The sequence below is a fragment of the Vulpes lagopus genome, chromosome 11, assembly GCF_018345385.1.
Source record: "Vulpes lagopus strain Blue_001 chromosome 11, ASM1834538v1, whole genome shotgun sequence".
NCBI lineage: Eukaryota > Metazoa > Chordata > Mammalia > Carnivora > Canidae > Vulpes > Vulpes lagopus.
The window spans coordinates 78989976-79002320 of NC_054834.1; the positions used below are offsets into that span (position 1 = coordinate 78989976).

At 47.2% G+C, this 12345-nt stretch overlaps 1 protein-coding gene across 7 annotated transcripts in view; it reads right to left on the reverse strand.

Moving 5' to 3' along the window:
* Window positions 1-2179, reverse strand: part of CD6 (CD6 molecule) — a 40340-nt gene extending 38161 nt beyond the window's left edge. For 3 of the 7 annotated variants that reach the window (XM_041773356.1, XM_041773355.1, XM_041773354.1), the window contains exon 1: window positions 1930-2178. In XM_041773356.1, the coding sequence (XP_041629290.1) occupies window positions 1930-1990 (61 nt within the window). In that variant the 5' untranslated portion in view covers window positions 1991-2178. Of the gene's footprint in view, window positions 1-1929 lie in introns of all 7 variants that reach the window. The other 4 variants (XM_041773358.1, XM_041773351.1, XM_041773357.1 and 1 more) reach the window with 3 other exon arrangements.
* Between the last annotated feature and the right edge of the window lie 10166 nt (window positions 2180-12345).

The following is a 12345-nucleotide window of genomic DNA, read 5'->3' on the forward strand; positions in this document are numbered from 1 at the left end:
TCTGCCTTTGGCTCAGGTCGTGATCCTAGAGTCCCAGGATCCAGGCCCTCACGGGGCTCCCTGCAAGGAGCCTGCTTCTCCCTCTGCCTCGCCCTCTCTCATGAATGAATGAATGAATGAATGAATGAATAAATAAATTTAAAAAGATTTCATGGCAGGGAAACTATTCCCTGCTCGAAGTCCAATCAGTCCTCCTGGAAAGTCAAGAAGAAAATGCCAATTGGGGGCTGGGGTATCTTTATCACTGCCCCCCCCCCCCCCCCCCCCGCCATCTCCCCTTCCACAGAGAGCACAAGTGTAGGCTTCAGGCTCAAGGGCTTTTGCATTTCTTTTAACTTTTTGCTGGCACGGAATTGAAATTGGTTTCCATCCCCATTTATCTTTATGCTTACCTTCATCTTTTATTTATGACACATGATATCGGTTTTCCCCTTATGATAGTGACATAAAGTTTCCTTTCAAAACTAAACTTGTATTAGTAACAAGTGAGGCCATTGAGTATAAATGCAGCTTTAGAAACATTAAGTAAATATCTGTACTGGGAGTGGAGTGGAGTGGGCCAGTGAGGGGTGTTGGGAGGGGGCAAAAGGACTCGAGTGTAGGGACCTTGGCTCCGGGAGCCCCTTCATCTCACCCTCCTCCTGAGCTCTTGCTGGGGCCCTGAGGACCACTTGCTGTCAGGAGCCACTCAGAGCCAGATCCCTTGGGGTCCTGGGGTTGGCCAGCCAACCTCCTGGTCCCAGACTTCATTCTGAGCCGAGGCCAGTGGTTAGGTGTCATGGGAAAGGACGGAGGGTAGCATGATAGAAATGGGGAAGGAGGGACTTCCTTCTCTGACCATCTGTCTTAGCTCAGAGGCAGAAGGTGGCTGATCTCCAGATGCTCCTGGTAGAGCAAGAGAAGCCAAGTTACCCACACGGAGCCAAAGGCACACACTTTCCCACTCCCAGAGGTAAACAGCTTTCCCTGAACCAATGTGAGGTCAGGAACACATACCTCTACATAGAGAGGGAGAAAAGAGCTGCCCCCATCCCCAAATAACTCCCCAGTTCTCCTAGTGGGCTTGGATGCCTCTCCTGATGGGGCCTTCCTAAGTCTCCTTCTGAAAGCAAAGTGAAAGCACTTGGGATCCCTACTGCCAGGTGGGCTCAGACTCTCTGGCCTATAATTCTGTTTCCATGCATCTCCTCCTCCCCCGAAACATGAGGTCCCAACAGAGGCATGATGGACCCCTGCCCAGTTTCTGCCAGTTAGGACACTACATGCAGCAGAGGCCAACAGCATCTGATGGGCATAGCTAGCCCCCAAACTTTCTGGCTACCTGATGCCCCAGCCTGGATTTCGAAGTGCTTTGACACTCAGGGAGAGCTCAGGATGGGGGAGGAAGAGCTTTCCCATTCATTTGTGCCATAAACTACCCTTACTGGCCGCACCAGAGAGACCAGCTATCCTCATCTCCCGTTCCTTCCCCAAGTTCTGTTTCTGGACAGTTCTGCCATGAGCGGTAGAAGCCTGGTGAGTCCAGAGCCTCAGTTTTGAGGTTGAGAATACAGTCATCCGTGGTCTCACCTTTCTGGAAGGCAAACTACTCCTTACTGAGAGTTGCCAAGAAATAGGGATGAGGGAGTTCCTGAACCTATGGTAGGAGGAGTCACCCTCCTCAGACCCTGGGAGGCAGCTCAGGGGACACCAGGCATGCTGCCCACATCCTTTCATGCCTGGGAGTCTTCTAGCACCATCCAGGCACAGCCCTAACCCCTCAAAAGGGGGTTCCTGGACCCTCTCCAGGTCCCGGCTCTGGCCTCCCTGGGACAGTCTTGGGTAAAAAGCTCTAGAAAGATGAGTGAGAAAATGACCAGAAAGAGGATCAAGAGGCCAGGAGCCAGGTCCTCCAGCATGAGTGGTGGGAGGTGGGGAAAGAGGCCTTACCTGAGAGGGCTGCCGTGAGCAATCCAACAATTGCAGAGAAGAGCCACATGTCTGGTGCCATCTCTGACTGCTACGTGTGCCTGCCAGAGGGAAGAACCATCCTGGGGCCGGCAGGTGGATGTGGCTGCTGTGTGTTCCTCCAACCTGCTCGGACCTTAGCTGCTCCCGTTTATAACCTTCTCTCTGCAAGAGAGTGCTCCTTTGCACGCATGCGACCAAACCCAGCCTGTGAGTGTCTCTCACGTTTCTGTGCTCTACTTGTGGTTTTGGTCTCCAGGAAGCCAGGCTGGTATCATAGGGGCTGAGAGGGAGAGCCTGGCTGCCTCTGCTGTGAGCCCACCCAGCCTGGCTGAACCCCAGGAGTCACAGAAACACACACACACAGACACACACACACACACACACACACACACACACACACACTTCCTCTAAGTGTCTCCTAAGGAAAAGGGAAGTGAGGGCATGCTTTCTTTCTGGAGACCTGATATATAGTAGATGTTCAACCAACACATGTGGGAAGAATGGATGCCTGACCCACAGCCGGTCCCAGGCCACAGAATCCAGATCTTCTGGGATAAAATCCCAAGACTTACTTTGTCCGTGGGGGTGTTTATGGCTGGGAAGAAGGAGGGTGTGGTCTTGCACTTGCTTCAGTTTCCTCTCAGAGAATCAAGTGAAGCAGGGTCTGAGACATGGTGTGCACCCCATCTCCTTACAGGGTGGAGGTGTCCTCTGCGATGGTGCAGGTGGCTCCAGTACCTGCCCCCCACCTGTGGGCACTGGGCTGGGTGTCTATTCCTCAGGGAGAGAGAGGCATGGGATCTGGCCCAGGAAGGACAAGCAGGGTTTCAACAGGCAGAGAGGGGGAAGGCCTCCGGAAGGGTCAGCAGGAACAGCAAGAGGGCTATTCCCAGTCCCAAGGGCCAGGGCTGCTTGGGAAACTCTGAGTTGTTCAGCTTGTCTGCAGTGGATGCTGTGGGAAGGGGACAGGGATTTAGAGTGGGTTTTTTTAAAGATTTGATTTATTTATTTTAGAGAGAGAGGGAGAGCTTGAGTCAGGGAAAGGGCAAAGGGAGGGGGAGAGAGAATCCCCAGCAGACTCTGCACCAAGCGTGGAGCCCGAGTTAGGGCTCAATCTCATGACCCCAAGATCATGACCTGAGCTAAAACCAAGAGTTGGATGCTCACCCGACTGAGCCCCCAGGAGCCCCAGGGACATGGTGTGTTTCATTCACCGCTGCACTCCCTGTGGGGCGCAAGGTAGATGCAGAATAAATGCTGTTGAGTGACTGAAGGAGCAGAGAACGTACTTTGGTGGTTTAAGCAGAATCCTCGGAGAAATGGAGTCCAGAGGAAACTGGCTCCATCCTGGCCCTTTGTCGTGTGACCTTATCTCTGGCCTGATGCTTCCTTTCTCTCTGTTTGCCTTCATTCCCCCATCTGTGGAATGGACAGGATTTCCCCCCTGGGTCCCCATTCAAGGGGGCATCGGTTGCAGGTTTGGGAGCCACAAAGAGCCAGGCCCCCTCCACCATGAACCCTGCCTAGACCTGTGAGCTGGACCGGACTGTGGCTGCCCCCTGGTGGAAGGCCCCTGGTAGCACAGGCGGTGAATAGGGGGCCTTCATCCCCTGGGTTCACTTCCATTCCACTGATACTTAGGGAGACTTTGGTGTGGGAAACTCTGGAATGGGCTAGGTGGTAGGTAAAGATGGGAAACCATATCCCTGCTCTCAAGGAGCATGGAGTTCACAAACCCAGGTGACCAAAGCACAGGCCAGGGTACGATGGACACAAGGAGAGGTGGCCTACTGCTGGGCAACATCCTGAAACACATCTGAATGGGCTGGAGGGGATGGCTAGACTTCTATTTCTGACAATATGGTAAGCAGCAGATGCTGAAAGTTCTCCTGATACAAAACACCAAAAAAGGGGTAGGGGGATAAAAACATTTATAAATATCTTTAGAAATGCAAAGCTGAGGAGCATTTGGGTGGCTCAGTGGCTGAGCGTCTGCCTTCTGCTCAGGTTGTGATCCTGGGGTCCTGGGATGGAGCCCCATGTCGAGCTCCTGCTCCATAGGGAGTCTGCTTCTCCCTCTACCCCTCCACCCTACTTGTGCTGTCTCTCTCTCTCTCTCTCACTCGCTCTCTCTCTCTCAAATAAAAAAGAGAGAGAGAGATCATTGAGAGCAGAAGCAAACGTTCCCCTGAGGTACCTGCTGATCCCAGGTGGCCAAGAAGTTCAGTTTAATGGGACAAAACCTAGCGCCTGAGCAAATGAACAGCAAAATCAGAAACCTACCCCCTAAAGCAAAACAATGAAAAACAAGACTCACAGTGAATGAACTAGGGAAAAAAAACCTCTCCAAGGGCTCTGACAGAGAATGTGCTTGGCTCAGCATTGACTCTGAGTGGAAAAAAAAGAAATGCCAATCCTGAATGCTCCTAACCTCAAGGCCACCGGCAACTGGGGCTGAGAGGGAATTCACAGGACCTGTGAGGCAGAAACACCACCACAAACAAATAAACAAAGAGCAGGAGGATTTAAAGCAGATAGTAGTTCCTGGGGCACTTGGCAGAAACAAATGCAAAAATTCTCTCTGAAGGGAAGCCATCTGGCCCTTTTGTGTCTTGGGAGGTTTTTGATGACTGCTTCAATTTCCTCCCTGGTTATCGGCCTGTTCAAGCTTGCCATTTGCAACAACATGGATGGACCTAGAGGGTGTTAAGCTAAGTGAAAGAAGTCAGACAGAGAAAGACAGATACTTATATGTGGAATCTAAAAACTAAACCAAACCAAACCAAACTCATGGATCTGGAGAACAGAGTAGTGGTTGCTGGGGGTGGGGAGGGCAGTTGAGGGTGGATGGGCACAATGAATGAAGGGGCTTGAGGGGAATAGACTCCAGTTGTGAAATGTGCAGGTGATATGGATGTGGTGCACAACATGTGACCACAACAGTCAGTGTATTGTGGTGCAGATTTGAAAGTTGCCAGGAGGGGGGATCTTGGATGTTCTATCATAAGGAAAATAAAAAAACTTTTTGTAACTTTTTATAGTGGTGAATGGGGATTAGCTTATTGCGGTGATCATTTCACAGGGTACACAAGTGTCAGATCATTACCTTGTACACCTGAAACTAATATGATGCATATCAATCATGCCTCAATTTTAAAAAAAAAACGAGAATGATTTTGTTATAGACTCGAAAAAAAGAATGAGGTGGAACAGAATAATTTTCAGATAAAAATTGAGAGCATTTACAACCTACAGAGCCTCACCTAAGGAAATTTTAAAGGATATTCTTCAGGAACAAGGAAAATAATCCCAGAAGGAAATCCCACCATTCAAATAGGAATGGTGAGCAAAGAAATTTGTCAACATGGAGGTGAATTAAATAAGCATTGATGGTATACAACGATTACAATAATATCTAACTGGTGGGTTAGAAAAAAAAACAAGATAAAAATAAGGAACCAGAAGAAAATGACATGAATTAATAAGGAGTGAGCAGAGTTGGGAAGGTCTATTTGTCAGAAGCATAAGATATTGACTAGCTTTTGACTTTGTTCAATTCAATGTGCATGATAAACCAGTACAATAATCAAATGGAATGAGTTGAAGAGCCTGACAGAAAGCCATGAGAAGGCAGGACAGGAAAGGAAAAGAAATGAAGGACAGAAGCACCTGGGGGGCTCAGAGGTTGAAGGCCTGACTTTGGCTCAGGTCATGACCCCTGGGTCCTGGGATCCAGTCCCACATCGGGCTCTCCACAGGAGCCTATCTCTCCCTCTGCCTGTGTCTCTGCCTCTCTCCGTGTGTCTCTCATGAATAAATACATGAAATCTTTTTTTTTTTTTTTAAAGAAAGAAATGAAGGACAAACAGAATGTTGGTAGATTTCCTGGCAGAGGGCACAGGTAAAGTTGAGGCAGGACAGCATGGGGGAGTGTCCCTGGTAATGGATGTGACACACCTCAGTCACTATGTTTCATGAACATGAAGCTCTGAATAGGAAGCTGGAAGTTACACTGAGCTGAGAATCTAACTCAATGAGCTCCTTTTTCTTGTCTTTTCTTTCTTTTTTTTTCTTTTTCTTTTCTTTTTTTTTTTTTTTTTTTTTTTTTTTTGAGGGGAATGGTTGCGAGGGGAAGAGGGAAAAGGAGAGAGAGAATCTTAAGCAGGCTCCATGCCCAGTGTGGAGCCCAGCTCAGGGCTCAATATCATAACCCTGAGGTCATGATCTGAGCCAAAATCAAGAGTCAGATGCTTAACTGACTGAGCCACTTAGGTGCCCCTTAATGAGCTGATTTTTATGTATAACTCTTGGAGCCAGGATTTTTTTTTTTTTGGAAGATCTCTCTCTCTCTCTCTCTCTCTCTCTCTCTCTTTTTAAAGTAAACTCTATGCCCAACATAGGGCTTGAACTTACAACCCCAAGATCCAGAGTCACATGCTCTACTGACTTGGGTCAGTCAGGAGCTCCAGAGCCAAGCCCTTTTGAACTCGATTTGCAAGGACACTTCGTGCTCCTCCATGCTGTGGAGAGCCCAGGCATCCTTCATCCAGACTCTGTCTCTCTCCTGACCTTGGCCCAGCAAAGTGGAATATGCAACATCATTGAGGGCCTCTTTGGACAGAAGGGAGGGAAGCCCTAGGACTGCATCCTCTGTCATGCGGCACAGAGGAAAGCATCATGCTGACGGACACTTAGTGAGTGCATCCTATTTTGCCCCATGCTTCACAGGGGATCTGTTCTGATTTTCACAGCATCACAACGAAACAGGTACTGTCCCTCACACACTCATGCAGATCAGGAAACAGGTTAGAGAGGCAGTTTGCTCAAGATCCCACAGCTAAGATGTGGAGTAGAGCTAGGCTCTGAACTCAGGGCTGTCTACTCCAAAGCCCTGAGTTCTTAACCATAGGCAGTTCAGCCTTTTGAAGGTTGGGGGGCCCTGGGGGACTTGTGGAAGCATGAATTCTTTTGCTGAAACACAGCATCTCTATCAGGAAGGCTCTGGCTCTATGGGGCTCTGAATCTCGGACCAGCCCTGCCCCCAGCTCGAGTCAAGCCCACTCCTGTCTCGGGAGTCCTGAAAGAAGTTCCAGAGCAGCCACAGCCAGCTCCTTGTCTTTCCTGAGGCCCAGGGTTTTGTATCACAGTCTAAACATCCACACCTAAATGTACATATATTAACCCTCATCACTTGGTCACTCATTTAACACAGATGTCTCATGTTTTAAGGGCTAGGGACACAACACTGAACAAAACAGATAAATATTGCTGCTCTTAGTGGGAGAGTCACATCACAAATAAGAGACATAGCATAAGTAAATTATATGGAGAAAAGGAGGGAAGCTGAGTCCCGGGTACTGGGAGAGCCAGGGAGTGGTCATCCTTATAAATTGAGGTTCGGCCTGCCCCTCTCAGAAAAGCCTTGCTTGCAGATGGGTTATTAGGGAACGTGATCCTAGAGGACAGAGTGGAATACAGGGGGGTGACAAAGGAGAAGAAGGACAGTCAGTAAAAGGGTGCACCATTGGGTTGGTCCTACTACAGCAAGTAGTGCCTGATGTCAGACTTACGAGATGGTTCTCAGACCTGTCCACTCCAAGGATGCCTCCATTCCTGCCCCCCACTGCACCAGTGCTGCTGTGGCTAGGGGAGAGAAGCTAGCTAACAGCCACAGGAAAAGGCATCCTGTCCACTGGATTGCTGGAGCCTCCTGTGGGTACACCTTCCCTACTGGGCATTAACATAAGACACAGAGCATTGCATGCTTGGTGTCCACTCCCCCAGACCTATCCCCAGCTCCTCCGCACCCCACCAGGGGCTCATAGTTAACCCTGCCTTCAGCCACTTTTCCTTCTGCAGGCGGCAGATGACCAGAGGTACTTTCACATCTCTGCCCCCACAGGAGGGCTTCTATTTCTAGTTAGTAACTGCCTATGCCCTTGTTGATGGAAACCAGACTTGAGTTTTCCTCCTCCGTCAATGGCAGCTCCATGGAAGCCAGAGGTATGAACGAGTTTAGAGAGAAACATGAATACAACAGAGGTCAGGGTCATCTGTTCTTTCTTTCTTTCTTTCTTTCTTTCTTTCTTTCTTTCTTTCTTTCTTTCTTTCTTATGAGAGACACAGACTGAGAGAGAGGCAGAGACACAGGCAGAGGGAGCAGCAGACTTCGTGCAGGGAGCCCGATGTGGGACTTGATCCCGGGACTGCGGGATCACACTCTGGGCCGAAGGCAGACACTAAACCGCTGAGCCACCCAGGCATCCCCTGTTCTTATTTCTTTGCACCTTCTGGACCTGTTTGGGCCTGAAGCTATTGTGTACAGTGAATCCCTTACAACCTGGTGTATGTAATACCTAGCTTATGACTAGCTCTTAGGTCACCCAGTCTTTGGTGACCCATCATCAGGCTTAAGTCTCCATGTAGCCAGCAGGAGATGGTTTTCAAATGACAAGTGGTTCTTTGCTATAGGAGTCATAGATTTACTCCAGGGCTTTGCTTTTCCCCCTTTAGAGCCTTCCAGATACTCCACACAGCATCCTCATTTTTTTTTAAAGATTTTTTATTTATTAATTTGAGAGAGACAGAGTATGAACAGGAGGAGGGGCAGAGGGAGACGACAGAGAAGCAAGCTTCCCACTGAGCAGGAAGCCTGATGCGGGGCTCAATTCCAATACCCTGAGATTAGGACAGAGCCAAAGGCAAAGGTTTAACTAACTGAGCCTCCCCCAGGCACCCCCACATAGCATCCTTATTCATCTTGGCATCTTTGGTATGATTGGACTTTGCAGGTCTTATGATCAGGTTAGCACAGCATCATGCCTAGAACTGCCATAGAGCCTTCTCTTGCTCTGGGCTCCACTCAGAACTGGCAGCCCCTCAAGTCACATGAAAAATGGGTCAGAACAGAATTGCTAAGGATAGTCTATGCTCCAAATTCTAAACAGATCTACTGTGTGCTGTGCCCTGTTCTTGGTGGGAGGGGATGCAAGGTTCAAAGTCTTGCTCTTTGCCATAGAGGCAGTATCCTGGCATGCTCTAGACCTTTGGATACCTAAAATCTTCTCCAACATGGCAGCCACCTAAATCTTTGTGGGGCGTGTGTCCCTCTTTTTAGCACACAGAGAGCAGCAGTTCTCAACCTTGTTGGTCTCAAGCCTCTTTTATATTCTTAAAAATTATCAAGACCCAAAGAACTTTTGTTTACGTGGGTTGTACCTATTGATACTTACCATATTAGAAATTAAGTTGACACATTTTATTTTTTTTAAGATTGTATTTATTTATTCATGAGATAGAGAGAGAGAGAGAGAGAGGCAGAGACACAGACAGAGGGAGAAGCAGGCTCCATGCCAAGGGAACCCAACTCGGGACATGGTGGTGCTAAACCGTGGAGCCACCTTGGCTGCCCAAAATTGACACATTTTAAACATTTATTTAATTCATTTAAAAATAACAACAGTGAATTTATAATACGTCATTGTAAATAACATTTTTGATGAAAAGTTAGTATATATTCCTAACCAAAAGATTATTGGGAAAAGTAGCATGGTTTTACATGTTTTCAAATATCTTTAATGTCTGACTTTATAGAAGACACTTGGGTTCTCTTATCAGCTTCATTTAATCTGTTGAGATGTGTTGTTTTGGTCAAAGTCTATGGACAAAAATCTGTCCTCATAATAACCAATTGGAAAAAGGAGGAGATTTTTTTTTTTACCCTTTTTAGATAATTTTAGATATTCTTCTCTGATACTGCAACAAAATTTGACAAGTGATGTTTTCTAAAGGTCAGTTGCAGTGTGAGATCTGAAACTTTATCAATGAACTTTAATTAACGGTTAAATTAAAATCCACTGGCCTATCTTGCACTTTGAATAGATCTTTTATCCATGCATGGTTCTGTGTTAACATATATCGGTCATTCTGGAACATACTGGCTCACAAAAATTATGCAGATCTCCCAAATGTTGATATATTTCATTATATGGTATCAAAAAATCACATTCACTAATATCATCTGTGATATCATCAGGAAACCTTAAGTCCTTGGAAGCTGTCAAGATCATGGTGGCAGATAAGAGTCTTTCTAAAATTAAAATTTTCACTTAAAAGCTCCAATTTCATCACTGGCAGCAAATACTGTCATGTGTTTCCTTTGAAATGACAGGTTTCCTTTGCTTGGTTTCAAAACTTTTTCTGCCAGATTCTCCAGTCTGAATAACCATAGTTTTCAAGTAAAGATGGTGTTCCATGAAAAAAATCCCAATGACGCAGCCTGGTGGTGACCGTGGCGTGGTGGGACTCAGCGAAAGAGTGCTATGCTATTTTCATCCTATCACATATATAGAACTAAAAAATTAGGGATGCCTGCGTGGCTTGTTTGGTTGGGCGTCTGGCTTCCGCTCAGGTCATGATCTTAGGGTCTCGGGATCAAGCCTCACATCAGTCTCCCTGCTTGGCGAGGAGTCTGCTTCTCCCTCTACCTGCCCCTTACCCTGCTCGTGCTCTCTCTCTTTCTCTCTCTGTCAAATAAATAAATAAAATCTTTAAAAACAACTTTTTTTTAAAGAATACTAAAAAATTGGGCAGCCTGGGTGGCTCAGCGGTTTAGCGCTGCCTTCAGCCCAGGGCCTGATCCTGGAAACCCGGGATCGAGTCCCATGTCGGGCTCCCTGCATGGAGCCTGCTTCTCCCTCTGCCTGTGTCTCTGCCTCTCTCTCTCTCTCTCTCTCTCTCTCTGTGTCTCTCATTAATAAAAATTTAAAAAAATACTAAAAAATTGTGCATCTAATTGTGATCTAATAATGTTAATGATTTTAACTGTTTCATTGAGAACATTCTTAGGTAAAATTCACAATTTTTTCCCTGCTTATACTCTGAGCAGAGGGTGGAAGAATGCTGTGGCTTCTAGGACAATTTCATGTCCCTGCAGATTTACTCATCATGGCTTTTGTACCAGCAAACTATGTCAGTAAAAAGGCACATGATGTCTTCATTTAGTATGAAAATAGTTTTGACCTCCTAGATCACAGAAATGGTCTTGGAGACCCACAGGGCACCCATGGACCTTTGAAAACCCCTGGTTCACAGGGAAGGGCTGAGGGACTCAAGAGCTGAAACCTCGAACACCCTGAAATCCTAGCTGTTCTCTGAAGCATTGCCTAAGACATATAATCCTTCTTCAAGGGGAGCCTGGGTGGTACAGTCAGTTGAGTGTCTGTCTCCTGGTGTTGGCTCAGGTCCTGGTCTCAGGGTTTTGGGGTTGAGCCCTCACATCAGGCTCCACACTTAGTGCAGAGTCTGCTTAAGAATCTCTCCCTCTCCCTCTGCCCCACCCCTCTGCTCGCTCTCTCTCAAGTAAATAAATCAATCTTAAAAAACAAACAAACAAACAAATAAAGCCCTCTTCAGGGGGCAGCCCTGTGGACATTTGGCAATAGGGATGTGCTGCCCAGTTGTCTCTTCTCTCCCATGGGCAGGATTTCGAGGCCTTTCCTCCCCTCTGATTGCCACCCGCTGGACCCAATGGTCTATTAAAATCAGCCTGAAGTTGAGCAGAAGGATACCCTCGATACCAAATTTGATCTTTGTGTAACAGTGCCTTAGAACCACATTAGAGCAACTCTGGGAATTTAGGAAAAGAAAACAAATCAGTATAATCCCATCACCTTGACAACCACTGTTCTATTGTGGCCTCAGGTGACCCAAACAATGTTGACTCATCCCGAATCTGTTAATAAAATCCCCAAGGTTTCTTGTTGTTGTTTTTGTCTGTTTGTTTGTTTGTTTGTTTGTTTTGTCCTACTACGACTGAGCCATGTCATCTTGGTCCTTTCCATGTGTGGCCGAGTGTGCCATGGAGAGGGCCTGACATTTAGATCTATCCACTGTCCTGTGGACATCTTTTGGTGTCTGGTGTCCACTGGCCAAAGTTTTTGACTAACTTTTCAGCTTTGGGCGAAAAGTGCAGAGAAATCACACTCATCTGACATCAGTGACCACTTTCATAAAATCTCCTGTGGCAATCTGAATCTTGCATTAGAACATTCGATGTTGAAACACACTCACTGATGAGGTAAGATCTTCCCGATTAGTTTCCTGTGGCTGCTGTTAACAAATCTGGTGACAGATGACAGAAATGTATTCTCCCACAATTCACAAGGCCAGAAGTCTGACATCAAGATGTCAGGAGGGACACACTTCCTGCAGAGGCCCTCACAAAGCCTGTCCTTTACCCCCACCCTCATGTCTCATGGAGACCCCAGTTCCTTGGCACTCCTTCATTTGCAGCCACATCATCTGCTCTCCACTTCCGTCTTCCCTTCTATGTGGCTCTGTGTCCTTGCCCCCTGCCTTGCTCTTATGAGAACACTTGTCTATGGCATTCAGGGC